At 44.0% G+C, this 21221-nt stretch overlaps 1 protein-coding gene across 10 annotated transcripts in view; it reads right to left on the bottom strand.

Moving 5' to 3' along the window:
- LOC144723506 (uncharacterized) overlaps window positions 1–21221 on the bottom strand; it is a 45559-nt gene that overhangs the window by 2471 nt on the left and 21867 nt on the right. For 8 of the 10 annotated variants that reach the window (XM_078602307.1, XM_078602306.1, XM_078602304.1 and 5 more), the window contains exons 13-26: window positions 20739–20781; window positions 19277–20619; window positions 18386–18749; window positions 17139–17831; window positions 16329–16649; window positions 15322–15863; window positions 13161–13322; window positions 11983–12116; window positions 11742–11823; window positions 7028–7249; window positions 4849–4960; window positions 3159–3766; window positions 1588–1753; window positions 417–692 (exon numbers count right to left, since the gene is read on the bottom strand). In XM_078602307.1, coding sequence (XP_078458433.1) covers window positions 417–692; window positions 1588–1753; window positions 3159–3766; window positions 4849–4960; window positions 7028–7249; window positions 11742–11823; window positions 11983–12116; window positions 13161–13322; window positions 15322–15863; window positions 16329–16649; window positions 17139–17831; window positions 18386–18749; window positions 19277–20619; window positions 20739–20781 — 5068 coding nt within the window. The remainder of the gene's footprint in view (window positions 1–416; window positions 693–1587; window positions 1754–3158; window positions 3767–4848; window positions 4961–7027; window positions 7250–11741; window positions 11824–11982; window positions 12117–13160; window positions 13323–15321; window positions 15864–16328; window positions 16650–17138; window positions 17832–18385; window positions 18750–19276; window positions 20620–20738; window positions 20782–21221) is intronic. The other 2 variants (XM_078602311.1, XM_078602312.1) reach the window with 2 other exon arrangements.

Raw genomic sequence — 21221 nt, 5'->3', positions numbered from 1 at the left:
GAGTGATATCGGAACTGGTCCTAGGTCACCTCCCTTCACCAACGTACAATCCCCAGCGTGAAGTATGGTTAAACAACGCCCATAATCTGAACGGCTTGGGAAAACCTTCATCAAGCAGCATGTTGACAAAAGGTAGTAGCATATATCTTTACACCACACCTATAAATGATCAAATAAGGAATCGTTGGCAAGAGTAATCCCTCTAGAAAACTAACCTCACATTTACATTACTTATAAAGCTGTTTCATACACCGAAATGGTGGGGAGGGGGCAGCGTAGATTTTTTTTTTGTCCATCACAAACAGGCAAGAAGACCGCGCTGCATAAAACACAAAAACAAAGAGACTCAAACAATGCAGCAGTTGATTGCGAGCGCCGGTTCCCCAGCCGCACAGGTACGAGCCAGACATCCTTACCTGGAGCTCCAGCGCCCACTTTGTCGTGACCCTTGGGCGCGAGTGGTTTGCCCTGGAGGACACCCTGCGTCATGATGATCTGCGCGCCGGACGCGTTGGAGTGGCTCGGCAGCATCTTCCCCTTCAGCGTGAGCACCTGCCCGTGGGAAGTCATCAGCAGGCCGTCGGACGTCACGTGGATGGGGGAGTCTCTCCTGGTGGCGGCGTTGCTGCTGACGGTGGTCCACTTTGTGACAGTTGTCGTCGTGGTCGGCGACTCGTGTGCTTCCACCGCGTCTGGAAGAACAACAATGGGTGCCGCGGTGGTATGCAAGTCGTAGGTTCGATCCCGACCCCGACATCTGTATACACTTGCGTGTGTCACTCCCCGTGGTCGCGTGGATTTTTCTCTGGCTCTTCTGGTTTTTCCCTCCACATTTAAAATCGACATGCGTTTAGAGTATTTGGCTGCTATAAATATCCATGTTATAAGCCGCTCCTGTTGAGCCATTTTATTTGTGGCCAGGTAACTTCTGAAAAATAGCTACATAGCTAAGTGGACCTTACCCGGATAAAAATACACAATATATATACACACATAGTTTGCAACACAATAAAGTGAGAAACCCAGGTACCCTGAAAAGAATAGCGACGGACGGAGCACGTTTTGTTAACGATGCAACGCTACGTAAAGAATCTGCCCGCATGTTGTGGGTTCTCGCGCCGTGTTGACGTCATGCCTTCCCGTACCCACCCTCCATGCAAATGCGACAGAGACAGAGGGAGGTGGGGGAGGGAGACGCTTGTGAGAGATTGAGAGGTGTGAGTGAGGCAGATGGAGGATATAGAGGGGAGGGAGGGAGAGAGAAAGAGACAGGAGAGTGAAAGGGGATTAAACTGAGTATAAAGGTAAAAGTTTGGCTCGCTGGATGGGAAGGACGGACAACTTGCGTGCTTGCTAGTATAACTCAACAATCTTTAGTCCATCAACTTATGGCTTTCCAGACCAATATTATCAATCAGTTTTTGCACGCAAAAGCCAAGCATTTATGTCAGTTATCCTCACAAAGCACACAATTCAACGAGCGAGCAACTTAGCATTTGGCAAACAGAGTCTACGGATACACGGCAAGCGATGCGTGGGGTTGGGTGGGGAGAAACATTTGCAGAACGAGGCAATTTCGGTACATACATGGGCGCTTGCGGGTGAGGATCAGAGGCCGGCTGCGGGCCACTGACGGCTTCTTAGTCGCTTGGGAGACCACGGACGACTTGAGTGGAGGAGCCGCAGGGATGGTGGTAGGGGCGCTCGCGGTCGTGGCTGCCGTATCTTCGTTCCCAGATGCGCACGCTTTAAGCTGCACAATGGTTTCGCAGATGACGCGTCACAACAGAAACGAGTGGGAATGCATTTGCAACCGGGCCATTTTTTACAGCAACGGTGCACATACTTTGCAAGGATTACACTGGTCAACACACTTTTTCTGGCATAAGGTATTCCAACGGTCTTTATGTAATTTTGGGGTGCCGATTCCAAATCTGGCATCAGTTTTTGTCCATCACATCAGGTTTTTGCGATATGAAATATTGCATTTTCAATAAAAACTGCAGAAGAAAAATATTAAATAAATGTGGATATCTACATAAAATTATATTATAAACACACTATCCTAAAAATACAGCACCATATTTTAACACTAAAGCAGTCACTGACTCGCAACAACTTGCAATCATAAGTGACAGTTTAATTCGGGTAAAATCAATGAAAATGGGGTATGCCGATAGCATAAAATTAGATGTGATAGAGCAAATCTGAGATCAGATTTGGAATCAGCACACTGAAATTAGTCTAAAACAGCTGCAAAAGTCCAGGCCATAAAATTTTTTTATTTATTCGTGTTTTATAGATATTACATTTTTACAAATATTTATTTATTTTACCAAGTAAGGCCCACTGAGCTATGCAGCTCTTTCTCACATGCGATCTGGTCACAAATGAAATAGCTCAACGAGTTGGCTTATCACATTGAAAATTATAGCAGCCAAATACTCTTAATCGTATGTCTCTAAATGTGGAGGGAAAAACCAGAAGGCCCGTAGAAAAATCCACACGACCACTGGGAGAAGATGCAAACTCCAAATATACAGCAGGCGTCAGGTTTAGGATTGAACCCACGACCGCCTGTATACCAGGCAAGGCAGTTAACATATAGTTACCATATATACGTTGAGGAGACAACTGTGTTATACAAATAAACATTTAACCTAAATGATGTCCTTCAGTACCCACAAAAAGCTTCACGGGAGTTCCAAGACTTTTTCAAAAGGGTCCTACATTAGGATGCTTTTGATCACCTCAAATAATGAGTTCTTGCCATGTGGGGCAGAACCGGAATGCCAGAAGAAAACCCATGGATATAAGGGTAAAGCTTCACAAGTATTGCTTCAAGAACCTATTTGCTGAATGGTCATTTCCTGGCAAACTGGTATTCACAGGCACTCGCACACAATTACTAACCACGATCAATCCTGCTTAGCTTCCAAAATCTCATGACATCAGGGCACATTTAAGGTACTGTGGTCATCGGCAAGATTTGTTTTTATTCATTGGGTGAGGCAGGGATTGAATGATTGCTTATGGGGGGACTTGGATTAATGAGGGGCGCAACTTGGAAGTTGAGGAAACGGGACTTATTTTCCGTTATTAACTGCAAAATTATTCATGTATGTCAATGCAATCGTAAAAAAACAGCAAGTGTATACCTGGCGTTTAAGAGGTAGCAGATGAGAAACCAGCTGGGGCTGTAGTTGAGGCTGTGGCTCACAGTGGATCTGGGGCTGCAGCTGAGACTGGAGTTCTGGCTCCTGTTGAGACTCTGACCGAGAATGCAACGGAGACTTGGACTGAGCCTCCGGTTGAGATTCAGACTGGGGTTGTAGTTGCAACTGGTCATCTGGCTGCTGCTCAAACTCGGACTTGGTTTGCGCTCGGCCATTGAGACTGGGCCGCAGTTGAGACTCGTACGGAGCCTGCGGTTGAGAGTAAGACTCCGTCTCACTTTGGGAATGGGGTTTCGTCTGCTGCTTGGGCTGCGACTGCAGCGGTGGAGGTGGTGGCAATATACGCTCTTGTGGCGACAAAGGCTGTTCCTCACTGTCCAGCTGACTTGACTCTTGTTGCCGATTCCCAGCCGAAGATGGCTTGGGTGCTATCTTGCGTGGACGCCCTCTCAGGGGCTGGTTGCATGGTAAAATGTACGTCTTAATGTCCTCCTCTGGATCCTTTGGCGACGTCAGTTTAAGCTTTTCTTTAATCCTGTGCTTGGCACAGATGTACTCCAACTTTCTGATGATAACATCTTCTTTTTTGTCTGGAGGAAAAAAAATATAAAAAGTCGTATGAATCTTCCCAAATAGAAAGATACTTTATATGCTGCATTAATTTGTAACAATTAACTGTACCTCTAACCAAGTTAATGTTTGGACTATGCATGCAAGTGAATTTATATTAATTTATATTCATACACGTGATGTTGATGGGCAGGGGAGGCATGCTGTTCACTGGAATGCAAGACCAAACAAAGCATTTGGCGTTGTATGCATAACTTCTTAAAAGGTAACTTCGTAAAAAGATAAAATAGGTGATGCATTTATGTATGCATAACTTCTTTCGAACCGTATGTAGCCAACCGTGCTGATCGGATGTGAGAAGTATCGAGAAATGGCCCTTCTTCACAGCATATAGGCAATCTGGTGGCTTATCTTCTCCATTGTAATGTATAACATTCTTAACGGACATTTCCATTAACACCACCAGATGGCAGGATAATCCCACTTGACTCTAAGAACCACGAATGGAGACATTTAAACCGATGGAATTTTAACCATTCCAATGCGATTCCTGTAGGAATCACAATTGCCCTACTCTTGGGTTTCATTTTACACACCAGGACCTAATGAGTCAAGTAAGATGAACTTAACAGAAACATTCTACTTTGGCCTGCTCGAATGCTGCTTTGGTTTAACAAATTAGGCAAGATAAGCTAGTTGTAATTACTGGCGAAACGTCGTGCTCCGATTGTAAATGTTGTGGCTTTGCTCTCTAACACCATTGTGCTGTACTTGTAACGAATTGGCATGTTCTGTTTAAGTGACAAACCTTACTAATTGGCTGTGTCAGGCGGTGGCAGGTTTAACGACATATATATTTACACGATCCAACCGAAAAAAACCTGTATTATGGATAAGCAAGATACATTCAGAATTTTACAAATTAGGATACATTTGGAATATTTTTCCTTTCTGCCTATAGTCTGTTGTCCGAATTCATTTCTCATCGAACCTTGTGTAATCTGATTTCAATGTGTGCTTAGAAACACAAATGTACATTTAAAAAATAAACTGTAGAATGAATGTCAGTGTGACCACAGAGCGAGCTGCTGCTGCTGCTTACGCGTCATCCCAACCAGCTTCCGCAAGAGGGCATCTCGCCGTCGAAGCTGGTTGTTTTTCTCGGCAATCATCCTGTCGCCCTGCTCCTGAAGATGCTGGATCTCACTGTGAGCCTGCAAGGGGAGCGACAGTGGTGGCACACAGCACAAGGGCCCGTTCCATTAGCGACATACAATGAGTTTTTATCATTCATAAAACAATTCTAGACTAATTCAAGCAATAAAAAGCACTTCAAAACTATTTTTCCCAATCAGATTTTTGTTATATTAAAATAGTTAACTATGGCGCAACTGGAATAGATCATCTTGCATAGTGAAATCTGGCAGGTTGCGCAATTAGAACCTACGAGAAAGACAAAATAAAGTACAAAGTGGATACCGAGAAAATAAAAAATAAGCATAGGGAAGACAGTGGAAGAGATGAGATGAAAGGGTTCGGAGGCCAATAGTGAACAGCAGCAACCAAAGAAAGGAGGGAAGGGCAGAAAATGTGAGGTGGCCTTTACCCAGCAGTGAGGGGAGAGTTAGACTCACATTTATTGTCTAGAAAAAGTAGAAAAAAACAATAAAGTTTGTCGCTTAATCATGAATACATTAATTGGTTAATCCTGAAAAGATCCTGACACGTACACAAGCTTGTATGGCTTTAATCATGGGCAGCTTAATCTATGTGCACATTCAAAGCCATGGGGATTTGATGCATAAACGCCTGTCAAAACCTCGCCAATTCTTTCAGGGTGGAGAACCTCATTTGGGTTTAGTGCGTTCATTTGAGACGTGCAGACAGGCAAAATTGTTTTTCCATCATTCTCAAATTACCCTTTGGAAAGCATTCGCATTCAGAGGCTTATTTTTGCCAATTCCATCCAGTCCATATCCAATGTTTATAACTTTCTCATGAGAATTGATGGCAAACACTTAAATAAAAAACTTGAAATATATTGCAAAATGTCACCAAACGAAGCTTTATCGAACATGTGTTTCAGCTATACACGGTTTACTTAATGAGCTCTTTTCCAGAACACGGGGGTGATGTTTCGGCTTTACGTGGTTTGATGTTGCCAAGATTGTTGCAAAGATAGATGTTAGATAGGCTCACGAGAGGTAACAGTGCTACATCCGTTGGAAGGTACTATGTGGGTGAATCGACTGTGAAAATGATTTGTTTAGTACATATATATTTTTTTGTGATAATGTAACACTCAACTTGGTAACACACGATGCAAATGTTCACACACATTCCCGCATGCATCTAGACGTCTACTCGTTGAGGGCATCAGTCATACGGACGCCTAGATGGCGGATTATTAAGTGACAACGATAGGGGCGAGCGTCGGGCTGGCAATTCAGTGTCAGGAAATATGAAAGTCACTTATATTGTGCCGCTTACAATATTGGACCAGCAGCTCATCACAATATTAATTCCGAGTTGATGAATCAAAAGTCAGTTTGAAAAGAGAAGATCTTAGAAGTTTCTGAAAAATTAGATTTTTTCTTTCCACGGTTTGCTGGAAAGTGAATTCCAAGCCTTCGGGGCCCAGCATACCAGAAAGTTGCGCTCCTCAAGCTTTTTTTTTACACACTCGGGACGTTGTGGTCAGAGCTGTCTGTACAGCGAAGACCAGCCCGTGATGAGGTTTGCGATGGGTGCGAGGGGTTTTGGACAAGTAGACTGGACATGTTTATATAGGCCATGTGCATTAATAGGCAGAGTTTATACACTATCCACAAAGTGTACTGGGAGCCAGTGCAACTCTCAAAGAGCAGTTAGAGCCCTGGCTGGGGTTACTAATATTCGAGGTGAGGGAGGCTAGGTTTAGATGGTGGACATGTGTGTTCAAAAGAGACAAAGTTAGAACTAGGGGAAAAAGAGACTGATGGTGGGATGGAATGATGTTGTGGAACAAGTTAGAAGGACAGTTCATGTGACCAGAGATTGGGCGAATTCTGCGTGTAACAAATGGGACTTCTATAAGAATAAGACTCAGCAATGCAATTAACCCAAAATGTAAGTTAATTATGCAGGGCGTCTTAACATACTTTGTTTTCTCTTTAAACGACGTGTCAATGTATCCGATGGCAGTCCAATTGACAGCTGTATGTAAACATTGACATTAATTATGGCCAAATGACCGAAGAGAGAGTTTTTACCACATGTTGCCATCCCATCCCAGATCTCACCTGCTTTAGCAGGGCGTACTTGGACATCTTGGTGTGCGCCGGGAAACCCAGAAGGTTCTTGATGTTCTTAAAGAGATCGCGCAGCTCCGAGCGCCGTCGCCGCTCGTTGACCGTGTGCAGCGAGGCCTTGGGGTCGTAGAACTCGTCCATGGGCACCGAGAGCAGCTTGAGAGCGATCAATTTCTCCAGCTGCAGTGAGCGCATGAGGCTCGACCGGGTTGGCTGAAGATAAGAAAGACGCGGATGCTAAGGACACCAAGGTGAGGATTTATTAACTTCTAAAAACATTTTGTTATTTTACCAGGTAAGGCCCACTGAGCTATATTGCACGTTTTCAGAAGCGACCTGGCTGTCAAAACGAAGTGGCTCATACAAAAATTTTATCGCATCCAGATACTCGAAACGCATGTAAATGTGGATGGAAAAACCGTAAGATTTGGAGAAAGATACACGTGACCAGGGGGAGAACATGCAAACTCTAAATATACAGCAGGCGTCAGGGTGGGGATTGAACCCACGACTCCTTGCACACACGGCATCCCACTGCGATAACATTTGCCTAAAATACTGGCTGATTTGCACAACTGGTATCTTCAGTCCTGCCTGCATTTATAAATCAGCATTATGCGGTCACAAACGCTGGTGTATCCGTTGTACAAAGCAAAGTTGGGTTAAATATTGGCAAAAAAAAATCCCCAGTCTCAATAAGGCTACAATCTCAAATACGGTTAAGCGAATGATTTTGTTACAAAATAAAATTACACATATACCACACACCAATACAATTGCCATTATCTTGACACCACACACATTTCTTACATGTAAACGATATCATGTGTTCATAAGCCAGAGCACTAACAGTGGTATATTGTTTCGTATGATTGAGCAAAGGATTATTTTCACAGGAACGAAACAGTAGCCTATGGTATTGGTGATGACCTACATGCAACCTTATGACCATCAACCTTTATTTTTCTCTTGGACTTTACATCCCACTGCTTGGCAACAGCCTCCCTTCATTGTTATCCACTCTTTGCAATCGCTTTCCACCGTCCATTCAGTGTGCTCCTATCTTATGGTCCGTCTAGTTCTCTCAATTCTAGATTTGAAGCTTTCGTGACTGCAAGGATTCACACTCTTTGGTTTTTTCGGTAAAGTCACGTAGGTAAAAAATAAAAAAATGAAAACAACTAAATTAAATCACGACGTTTCGGGCGCAACACCAAAACCAAAGAGTATAGTTATCTCGTTCCCTCCAGTGTAAAAAAAAAAATTCTCATTTGTCCTATCAAACCCAACTCCATTTCATTTTTTCACTTTATAAATAAATACGATGTATAAAAAATATATATATATTTATTTTTTTACCAGGTAAGAACCACTGAACTATATAGCTCTTTTTTTACAGGTAAGAACAACAAGTTCCACACTGCCCACCAGGGATTATTTGTCTGTCTGTCGTGCATATTTATCTGTCGTGCACGAATGCGCTGTCCAACCAAGTTCCTACCTGCCCTCTCCGAAGGAACGTGTCTTTAAGCGACCTGACCACAAACGATAGCTCAACTAAGTGGCGGCTCATGCGGAAATTCATAGCAGCCAAATACTCGAAATGCTTCTAAATGTGGAGAGGAAAACCAGAGAACCTGGAGAACATTCCACACCACTGCAGGGAGAACATGTAAACTCCAAATACACAGGTGTCAGGGTCGAACCCACGACGTTCTGTATACCAGGCGAGTTAGTCAACATCTCGTGACCGTACATCTGGTTATCCTCAATTTTAATGCTCACATATTCATTTCAAATGTTTCCCCACCTTGTTGCATTCAATATTTTTCTATTAATGGCACACCGACTTTCAAAAGGTAAAATAAGTGACCCAAAATGTTAAATAAGGCAATTGTAATGAGTGATGCACCCCCTGGCGAAAAAAGTGCAGCATTGCATCCAAAACTAAAAATACCAAGTGGTGGAGGTGAACCAGAACAAAGCTGCAGGTAATGATGTACAGTTATGGTAATTGTTATTTAGCACACAGAATCACCCCATTCATAAGACATGCTGTTGAAAAAAACCGTACAGCTTTTATATTAGTATTTATATAGCACGTATATATGTTAGTGCATCTCAAATGTGCCTTACAAAACGCACAAGCAAAAGAGATTAACTGAAAAAATACAACAGAATTAAGGAAAACAGGGGTGCAAACAATGACTCGGCGTGCAACTGAACAGGGCAAGTGCCACAGAGGCTATTGTCAACGCATTTCAGGATGGTCACGAGGCTGCTGTCAGTGAGAACGGGTGCTGTGGGGAGTGGTCGTGTAGCGGTTAGCACTCTGTGCTATGAACCTGGGTTTGATTCCTGCTCATAGCCAACACCAGTGACGATTATTTGAACCGGTCCTGGGCCTACCCTAGGTCGACTCAGCCTTATATGAGTAACTGGTGCGATGTGTAAACATCGCCACTAGGGAAACAAAGGTGGCCGGGCGTGGTGTTGGCCACTCACCCCCTCGTGTGCTGTGCCGGCCTTCATCGGTGCTCTCTAACTGTACTTGCCCAAACAGTCTGTTACAGGCTATACGGGGGATCTTTTTCTTTGTTTTATCATCCGACCGAAAGCCAACATGGGCTTCCACCTAGTCTCAGCTGCCCTGTGCCAGGAGTCCTTCTAGTTGAGTACCTCTGTTCTAAAATTACCTTCTTGCCAAGACGTTAAAAGCAAGAACACTCCCCAAAATTGCAGGCTTAAAGCGGATAACAGCAACGCTCAGTTTAACATGTAGGCTTTCGCGACCAATATTATTTATAATAAAGGTTTTTGGGTTACATCGCGTAAGTATAAATGTATCGTAAACCTCCACCCTCATTACAGTTTTGTATTTTCATTGTTCGTTATTAGTTGGGAATTGTTTGTTATGAAGTCTAGATAATGTATAAATTTGGTTAGTTGTGGTGAATAACACTCCCATTCCTAGATATTTTGCTTGGACGCCGCCTAATGGTAAAATAACACAGCGTTTACAGAAAGGGAATGCACACTGATGCCTATCTGAATGCAGATTCGCATCATCACCCCGCACAAATCCTCTCTCATCAAGACGCTCATACATAGGGCTAAAACAGTGTCAGATGGCGAAAGTCTGAGGAGACAGATTAAACATGTTAAGCGCTATGCATTAATGGCTACAACCATGTACAAATTAACAGAACATTGAATGCCAAACCAAAATCGAACAGCAATACTGCTGCAAGCGATCAGGTCATTAAAACAATTAAATTCCATATATCTTGACAAATTAGTTCGAGTTTTGCAATAGCAAAAAATCTTTGGCACGGTACACAAAATAAAAAAAACTGATATCTTGTACTAAAGATGAATTGCCTAAGTTATCAACAGGTGTGTATCGGATTATTTGCTTATGTGGCAGATGCTATATTGGACAGAAGGGACGTAACATTAGTGCAAGACTAAAAGAATACCAAATAAATATTAAAGGCTCTCAAACACAACTGTCGGCAGTTGCAGAACATGCTTGCCAACAAGGACACAATTGATTTTGATAACGTTGAAGTGTTGTGTAAAACTAATTATTACTGGCCAAGACTAATTCGAGAATCCATTGAAATTGAGAGAAATATAAATATCTAGCATTTTGCCCGTCCAAGGACGGGTGTATTGCAGTAAATCTGAAACTTGCAAGCGAAAAGCAGACCGCGACGTGATATTCAGTGCATTAATGCGAGCGCAATTTGTAAGGGCGCGGTGACACAGACCTATTTCATTTAAAGGTAATAATCCCTTGTTTATTACGACGCCCTTTTTACTTTGTCTCAACAGCGTCACGGAGATCGCGTGACATGAGGGTTGTAAGTTGGCGCCGAGGAGGGGGGAGGCGCCTCGGCCCCCCATGTGGAGTGACGTCAGCCGGTAATTATGAATGGGGGGGGGGGGGTGTCCATTCTGCGGACGTCACCTGCTCATGAATATTAATGAGGGGGGCTGGTCGATGTGGAGTGACGTCACGAACGTTAAGGACAGCCATCCCTGGGTGATTATAGTCGGTATTTTAACCACTGACAGCTACAGGCTTAGTGCGGCCTGGACGTGTATTATTAATTAATACATCTTACAATTCCTTAAAGGAAACACACTAATTAACTGATTACTAGTCTATTATATAATTAAAATAACCCCCCCATCCGATCTCTGCACCTGACTGGGTTCAATGATGACGTCGTTCTGCTGCTGCTCTATTTAAGACCGGAAGCAGGTGGATTGCTGCTTCACCATTCTGGCAAATCGCCCCATGATGCTGGTTGCAATTACCAGCGAAACGTCGTACTACTCAAATTGTAAATGTTGTGGATTGACTCTCCAACACACCAGTGGGCTGAAGTAGTAAACTAATTGGCGCGTTTTGTTTACGCGACAAATCCCATACCGATTGGCCGTGTCGGGTGGTGGAGGGTTACGACACATCTATACTTACGCCATCTAACCCAAAAACCTTGATGAACAACGCTGCTTAAAGACTCCTCGTGCTCTGTCATGAAGGCAAATGCTTCGAGCTCGCGATGGTCCATGGGATGATGACCTCGTTTTGTTTGTGGACAGTTTGTAAAAAATTGCAACCCTCCGTAAGTGCGCTTAAGTTTATAATTAAGTTAACACAATCAGGTTACATGCCAGTGTGTAAATCCCTTACCCGAACTTCCTTGAGGATATCATCGTCTGAATCACTGTCGCTCAACTCCTGGTTTGAAAATTCGGGGTTGTGAAGTGCACACCTGTAAAAGGACAGCAAAAAAGCTACACGCGACTGACCATCATAAACACCATTGGCGTGAAGCTAGAAAAAACCCAATATTTTTACGGCAAGCCTTTTACGAGAGTGGTTAAAGTAAAACAAATGAAGGAATGAGTGAAGCAATGCAGCAGGTACTTACTGGGAATTCATGCCGTCTTTCTGTGCCACCCTCGACCTCAGCAAAGAAAGATTTTCCTTCATTTTGGTGTCCACCACAGTCTCTATGTCCATATTTTGTTGAGGGTAATTGATACCAGAGACTTCCCCCTCAGACTTTTCGCAAAGAAAACATGTGGTTCACCATCGATCCGGTTAGCAGGCAACAGGTGCTCAGGGACAAGTTAACTGTGTAGCAGGCATATGCATTCATAATCAACGTTTTTGGGTTGAGATCGCGTTATTTATAAATGTGTCGTAACCCTCCACCACCCGACACGGCCAATCAGTAAAAAAGTGTCACGAGGCATATGCATGTTTACATTTACAATATAAAAATGCATATGCATGTCTAGGGGTTGTTTTTTTTATTGAAAGTCAATGTGATGGAAATGGAAGTGGGGTTTTGAAGCTTAAAGTTCTGTACAACGCCACAAGATGAAACGAGGAGTTATTTGTGGATCCCGTTGGGTTAGATGTGAGTAGGTGTTGCAACGTGTATGCAGACCATGAAGCGAAACCAAAAATTCGATGAAAATGGAAAAATGGCAACTTAAAAAAAGTTTCCCAATTTCCTTGGGTAGCATAATCTAGTGCAGGGAGTGTCAAACTCAAGGTCGGACAATGGGGCGGTTTGGATTAAAATGCACCTCCAGTAGGGCATTCGGTTGGGCCTATGAAAAGTATAATAATACGGTGTTAATGTACCGATTAAAAATCTAAAAGTGCAGTAAAAAAGTGATGTATTTTTTGCGGCAGGCTGCACCAAATGCCCTGTTTGAATGCCTAGTTTAAATTCATGTGGCATTTTAGGTAGATGATTAAAAAAAGTGCAAAAAGTTGCTTGGGGGGACAGGTCCGACCCGAGGGCCGTATGTTTGACACCCCTGATCTGGCGTAAAATATTTCCCTTATGGGTGAATAAAGAAAAGAGGATAAAATGCATATAAACGGTGGAAAGTTGTTTGGCATCCAATCGTTTATTTACAGCTTGTCATGTCAAATAAAATAAATTATTACATTCAACTGAATTGTACAGAAATTACAAGAAAAATGAACAATAACACAAACAAAGTTACTTCGAAGGCACGAAATGTTAATTTACATTCTCTGTTACTTTTCACATCGACAAAATCATCCCAGTAAACGGTGCACACTTACTAAATTTTCCACATCCACTTCGGAATCTTCATCACTGGACATTTCTGTCGACTCGTCGTCCATAGACTGCGCCGTTTCTCTGGCGGCGGTGTTTCCCGACCCAGACTTATTGCTCACAGAGTCTTCTTCGTCTGTGTTATTTACATCCTCTTTTCTTGCAGCCTACAAACAGAATGCCAAACACTAACTCAGGCGAGTCTTGCGGTCGGCGGTATAAAGCAGAACAAAAGACCACGCGCTGCTGATAAAATTAACCCTTTACAGTTCTTCCTATGACGTACTCACGCACCGATGACGTACGTGGCACAACGTACATGCGCATCGCTTCCAGGTGTGGTCATAAAATAGTTGTACAGCCATCGCTAATGAGCCAATAATGTCTGTGTGTAATGCGCGTGACGTCACTCCATGTCGACCAGCCCCCCTCATTAATAATCATGAACAGGTGGGGTCCTCCACATGGACACCCCCCCCGCCACCATCCTTAATAATCGTGAATGGGTGACGTCACTCCGCATGAAAGTGGAGCGGAAACGAAAATTTGTTGACGCAAAATTAGCTTTAATTTTTACATTTCTTCATGGAAATTAAAGCTAATAAAAAAATCAACGCAGCAACTAATATAACGAGCCAAACAAGGCCGTGTGTGTGTGTGTTCTGCGCGTGACTCCACACGGGCCCCCCCTCATTATTATTCATGTGTGCTTGCATTTTTTGACTAACGCAGAAGGTCGAGCGGCTGATAATTTTTTTACGCAAATTCGCTTCCGATTTTACGCTTCTTTATAGAAAGTGAAGGCAATAAAGAATTCTACGCCGCATCAGTGCATTTGGCGCATTTATTTATTTATTCGGCACGTCCAACAAAAGTTAAGTCTACTTTACGCTTCCAAATTACGCGACAATAAACATTTCTCTGCTACTTTGCAGGCATTGTATCGAATTCCAATTGTTTTCAACCCCAGCGGACGAAAGCGGAAGATACGTATCGGAGCAGTGAATTTCAAATAATTGAACGTCCGTTAAATACAGTGCTACTGTGACATGACGTCAGGTGTTTTAGGACTTAGTTGGGTGCAACAACCACTGCCATTAATGCAGTGCTGCGGTCAAATGCTGAGAGGTGTTTTACGACTTCTTTTTGAGCAAAATTCACTGGCATTAATAGTGCTACAGTGAAATGCAGTGAAGTGTTTGATGACACACTTTATTTCAATATTCCCTGCTATTATATTTAGACAAGATACAATTATACTCCGATTAATTTTTTCAGAACTCTAATGCTTCTCTTTGGACTTCATTATTTGCAAAGTTACTTTAGACAGTATCAGCGCTCTACTCTATTTTCACTCTTCGCTATCAAGCGTCCATCGGCGAAGATACATTTGTCAGTTAACAGCTTAAGGTGGTTTGAAAACAGTGCTAAAGTGAAGTTACGGGCATTTTTCAAATTATACAGCCACAGAGATTGTTTGTCTTTGCCTATTGTGTAAATTACCGAAGAGTCCCTGGTAAAAAATTTTTTTACCTATTTTAATGCTTCTTTTGCCTCTATGCTAGCTAGATTTGGCCCCTCTGCAGATCACACTGCCCTTATACAATGTCTAAAAAGCGCTGTCTAGATCTAAATATCCTCAGCGGATCAAAGTGTTCATCAAGGATAGTCAACTGCAGGGAAACCTTTTAAACATTGATAAGAGATTCACACAAAATATCGTATACCGAGAAATCAGTCCTTTATTCCATTTAATAATTAAAGAACTATTTACGTGCTACATTCCCTAATTAAATTAACAATCACGCAATAAAACATTAATTAACATCTTTAATATTACAGCTTCCGTCCTAGGACGAGCTAACACGCTAGTTGATAATATTTCTACTTGTGGTGTTGATATCAACATTTCTGTTTATATGTCATGTGTTGATGTCAATGTTTTTCCATAACAAATTTTTATCGGGGTTGTTGATGTGATTGTTGTGAATGTTTATGCTACGTCACATTATTGCTGTTGATTGAAAGTAGGCTAACAAGCGTCATTGGGAAAAGAATAGCAATAAATCCATATCGCTTACAATTCACTCGCGTTATATCCTGCGCAAATCAGTTGGTAGTGCTACTAAGACATGAGGTTGCATTAAACTAAAAGATAAAAATTACCTTCACGACAATGGGATTCACTGCATCGCCTTCAGCTTGCGTTTGTTCACCACCGGGCATTGCTTGAGGAGACATCGGTACTGGATTTTCCAATTTCACTTCCACCTTTATAGGTCGACAAATCTCCTCCGGACTAACCTTCGCTTCCTTGCTCATTTCCATATCCAGTTTACGAAGCCTTTCTTTCCACAACTCTTTCTCGCGTTTGATTTCTAAGTTTTTCGTTGCCTCTACCAAGCACATCTCAAGAGCCGTCATTGGTCCACCCGACAGCACCTTCTCCGCTGTTTGTTTCGACACCGCCTCGCTAGATGGCGTCACGGTGCTTTTAGTAACGTTATCTGCAGGCGGTTGACTAACTTTCACGGGAGACGATTTTGATGCTTCAAGAGTGGCCACCTCGGCACCCTTTGGAGCCGAGAATGAAGCTATGGTGGTTGAGGAAACCTGCGGTACCTCAGTCCGTGCCACAGTCAACATGGTTCCAGTTGGTCTCATTTGTAAACCGAGGCCAGTGGGGTTAAGAGTATGGACCACCAAGCCTGCAAATAACAAAACAAAGTCCACTGTAAATATGTCTATTTGTCACACTGCTGAAAAAGTCCATCATATTTACTACTGCACGACAAAATGTTATGTTTCTGCAACCCAATGTGACTCGCTAACAAAAAAACTGCTATAAAAAAATATGTAACATTTAATACCAACCAGCAATCGACACATAGGGAATAAAAAATAGTGGCTTGAGGACAAAGACGACAACAACAAAGATCTTTGAAAGATGATTATAAATTGACCACTCTTGTCTATCGTCTTTCAGGGTGTGAGATACAAGTACAACGTTTGAGTGATTATAAAATTAGTTGACCTATGGAGTGATTAATACATGCCATGTTTACATACTAAAAATAAAATGATTCCCAGGGGCCTTCAGGTGGACATGAGAACTACCCGATGCCCATTTGAGAATAGGGAAAGGCCAAGATGTGTTTTCCTGTTGAGATTACCGGTACGAAGGGTGGTGTAAGTCGAGGGGGGCTTGGGAGCGTCCGCCGTGGTGCTGACGGGATGTCGAGGCCGTGTCGAGCGCACAGGCACCAGCTGCACGAGCTGCCCGCTCGGGTGACGGTACAGCTGCATCCCGCTGGAGGCCTTCACGGGCTGCAGAACCATGCGCTGGCCCGGAAGTAGCATGGGTGCTGGTGTGGGGAGGCGAATTGGGTTATTTGCCGTCGGGTTCGCCAGCGGTCGCACCTGCGGTGGCTGCATGGGGATGAGCACCAGTCGCTGCGGATCGGCCAGCGAGACTTCGCGCACTATGGGAATGCCTGCGTATGCACGAAAGCCATCGAGCAGTGAGTGGCGAAGACAAATGATCGGCGACTGTAAAAGTTCCATTGGAAAAACGTTGCTGAAACTTCCACACCTCTGCTTATTCCAAAGTTGCTCTTTGCTGCTGCAATATAGCCAAGATCATTCGTTTGTTCAAGTAGAGGCTTAACAGTCATCCTGTTCTCATCTGCCAACATCCCTTCGCTATGCCCGTACCAGCATTCGACCCCTCGCCTCTCTGAAAATCCTAATAATCCTTTAAGTTCATGCTCCTCCTACTCCTCTCAAATGTATACATATTTAAAATGTAGTTGAAATGACAATAAATTAATAAAAATATTGTATTACTTCAAAACATTATTTCAATGAGGCTGACAATGCAAGATTAAACTTAACACAAACAAACAAACTACGCAGATTGTTTATATCTACGCATGCCAATTTACCATGTCCCACGGACAACAGCTCACGATGCATCGACATACCGGTGGGCAGTTGAAGGCCGCCACTCAGATTGACGGCGACTGCTGGGCTGCTGGAAGTAATGGGCACCGCTATAGGCACTCCTGCCGAAGCCGACGTGGTCACTGCCCGGGTTAAGCTAGCAGTGGTCGACGATGAATCCTTATCGTCTGCCGTAGTTTCCCCGGATGCCGCCGACTTAACAGCTGCTTCAGGTTCTCCAGTTGCAACAAGCCTACCAGCTGCCAAAGATCTACTGGCTGCCACAGGCCCACTGGTTCCAACAGGTTCACCATCCGCAACAGGCCCACAAGCCACAACCGCATCAGCAGCGGACGCTGGCCCGCAGGCGGTGAGAAGACCACCTGCTGATACAGGCCCATCGTCTGTAACAGGCTGGTCAGCCGTAGGAAGCCTATTAGCTGTAACAGGACCACCACTTGCCACAGGACAATCGGCTGTCACAAGACCACCAGTTGACACAGGTCCATCAGCTGCCACAAGACCAGCTGTTGCCACAGGTCCATTAGTTGCTTCAGGTACAATAGCTGCCAGAGTAGCACCAGATGCCCCTGGAGCAGCAGCAGTAGCTGCTCCAGACGCCACGTGTGTGCTGGTCGCGGAGGATGGGCCAAGCTTTATGGACTTGGGGAAAGGCTGCCCTGCAACCAGAGTACCCACCTTGTTCATAATCAGGTGCGTGACGGGTTTGTTGCCTGTTAACGAAAAAATGTAAATACACAGGTGGGAAATTCGTATTAAAAAACCTCACAATATATAATTCTGGAAATGTACATCAATTAACATCATACATTGCAACATCCTGACGATCTGAACGGCATTATCAGGGACATCAACAATATCAGCCAAACCGGACTCATCAGAGCAGGCGGGGAGGGGGCGGGTGGTGGAAATTAATACGTCTTTAAAAACTTCACATTCATCTTTCAGACTGGCTTATAATCGAAAACTATATGGTGGGCAAACATTTCAGGCAATGGCCAATCTTCATATTGTTATAAAACATGTTCCAAAAACCTTACCTTGAAGGGAAAGCAGAATATACACACACACCTCTGTCTTAATTTAAATCGGACATGCAGAGCATTTCAGAATCCAATCTGTATTTGAAAGGAGCAGACTGGCAAATGAGGAAAGCTAGTCCATGGTAGGTCATTAAGACTGGAGTTTGGGTAGCATTATTTTAAACTATGCCCTTGTGATCTGGTAACACAGCTTGCTGAAACATCAGTATGATGCAAATTCTTACCTGAAGTGGGCATCGCCATAGTCCCATCGGGCAGAGTAATCGACACGGGGGACAGCGGCGTGGTCACCAGTCGCGTCGCCGCATGGAACGCCAAGTTGGTGCCAGGCGACGGGTTCCCTACCGTGCTGACGAAAGGAGACGGCCCAACCGATTGTCCGATGGCCTGCAGGGATCCCATCTGTCCGACTAGCAGCTTGGTGTGCGTCACCATGTTACCGTTGACCTGCAGAAAGGGAGAATGCCCGCGGAGTGTCAGGTTCCCCTTCGGAACCATACTCTGCTGCTTCTCGGCCGGTCCCATAGCCTGCAATGCCCCCATTTGTCCGACTACCAGCTTGGCTTGCGGCATGAAGTTGCCATTCACCTGCAAAAGAGAACGGCCATGAACAGTCAGGCACTTTATATCGATTAACGCAGCCCATTAAATTTGCTTCATTAACCTATGACCGAGGCAAACTTACTGCAAATAATACGGGGCGTGAATGCATTCACGTGAACTTGCACACAAGCTGCACCATCGTTGTGAATTCATTACAGGGCTTGTGGAGTTTTAAATCTGAACAAATATATATATTTAATAGCTAGGTAATAACATATAAACTATGATTAATAGGCTGAGAGTTTTTGATATTTTGTTACTTAGTTTAAAAAAAAATTCAAAGGCATACTGCTTTTTGAAAAGTCAAGCCCAAGCTTAAGACCTATCTTTCGGCCATATGACTGAAATCACACCTTTCCTTAAAAATATACATGCCTCCCTAATTAGTGGTGCCTATGATGCACGGCCCACTCTTCTGCACAATAAACTTAAGATGGACTTGCATTTATACAGTACAGAAATGTCAACATTGTATTACGCACATGTGGACAAATGTATGTCAAGCTGCATACCTGTATTATGTTTACTCCTTTGGCGCCGGAGTTAAACACAGCCTGGGCTGCAGCCGTGGTGAGGAACAGAGTCTTGTTGAGAGTGCCTCCTTTAGCTGCCGCAGACGTCCCAGCGGCCGGCCTCTCAACTCCGGCAGTGGAAGAGGGCATGCTCCTCTTCGCCGGTGGGGACGACTCGGCTCTAGTACCCTCAACAGATTTGAGCTCTTGCTGCGATGGGACATCCTTGTCGAGTGCCTGTTTGCATTCAACCTGTGGCTGTACGAGATTCTGTTGCCGGTCATTTATTTGTTGCTGCTTTGGAAGCAGAAGCAGCACCTGATTTAGTTGCTGTTTATTCTGCTGTGGCGGACTTTGCTGCTTCTTTGGCTGATCTTCCAGTCGTTGTTCTTGCTGATGTAGAGAATGAGATCGTATCCGCTTTTGTGGCTCATGCTCTGGCTGCTCATTCTGTTGTTGTAGCTCTGAATGACATTCTACCACCTGTGGTTGCTGCTCTTCGTTCTCTAGCCGTTCATCTTGTTGCTTCTTAGCCTCCTGTGGTTGAGTCTGTTCCTGCTGATCCAGCTCCTTCTCAGAATTCTGTATTTCATTCTCCACATGCTCTTCCGATTGATTTAGTGCCTGCAATAGCTGCTTCTGCAGCTGCTGCGGTTGCAGGCTTTGCTGCTCTAGTGGCGGAGAACTTTGTTTGGACTGCGACCAATTCGGCTGTCGCTCATTCTGCTGCTGGCACGGCTCCTCTGAAGCACTGTCGCCACTGTTGGAGCTTCTGACCGAAGCCACCGCCGCCCGCTGCTTGGATGGAGAAGACGCCGATGACAACTTGGGGTTGTTGATGATCTTAACCCTGGAGCAACACATATGGGACGGGAGGCCCGACAAGTATGAAACCGTCATTGATGGATCGCGCTTCTCCTTAAAACGCTCCTTGTTGTCCAAGTGCGAGATCTCCAGTTGCAAGTCTCCCAACTGCACGGTGGTTACGTCACCACTGCTCTGCCCACCGGAGTATTCTGCAATGGCGCTGAGCACGCGAGTGCGCTCCGCTTCCCAGTTGCAGTTCGACACGATCTCGATGAGCTTGGACTGTGGCAAGCCACTTGGATGCATCTGTTGCTTCAAGGGCGTAATCGCTGGAGTGATCGGGGGTACAACGTTCCACGCCACTGTAAGAGGGCTCAAAGCATTGGCTTGTACGAAGCCCACAGAGCCAGTCTGGATAGGAGGCACTGGGGGGCACAATGCACCGCCTGAGCTTGAGCTGCCAGTCGTTACTTTTTTAGATGCCTTGGGCAGTGAAGAGCTTTGTATTTCCAACTTTTCTTCCTTTGGTATGATTCCTGCAATTTTGCAAAAGACAAAAATTATTAGCAGAGCCATGCTGAGATTCCCCCACGCCCTGAGAATAGAACAGCATTAAGTGACACATGTCAATTTGTCTGACGTAATAAACACGTACCTTTGAATTCTTTATTGAATTTGCCATTGGACTTACTTGGACCCTGAAAGATGACACAAGAAGAACAAAGTTAAAATCATAAAAATTCAATTGATTATTATTTTTCTATCTACGTGACTTTAACGAAAGACCCAAGAGTATGAATTACTGTTTTTAAACATTACTCAGAATGTATTATGCATAGGGCAATCCCCAACACGCTTCAACTACATCACATGTGAACTCCATCCCAGTGCCAGGCACCCATTCTAAACTGGGTGCCTAGAGTTGTTGTGTAGGGTTTCTGCAATGATGAGGTTCGTGTCGCATTTAACTCTTTTAGTGAGATGGGAAGTTCACCGTCCAGATTTAAATGCTCGTGGTAGAAGCTGCTGGCTAACAGAGCCCTACTGGAGGAGCTTACAGTTTCTAATTTCTAAATTGGTACAGTAAAATTTTGATTTAAAGCTTTCGTGACTGCAGGGATTCATCTTTTTGGTTCTT

The sequence above is a fragment of the Lampetra planeri genome, chromosome 18 (genome assembly GCF_965212315.1).
Source record: "Lampetra planeri chromosome 18, kcLamPlan1.2.h2, whole genome shotgun sequence".
Classification (NCBI taxonomy): domain Eukaryota; kingdom Metazoa; phylum Chordata; class Hyperoartia; order Petromyzontiformes; family Petromyzontidae; genus Lampetra; species Lampetra planeri.
This window is presented reverse-complemented; position numbering and strand designations above follow the sequence as displayed.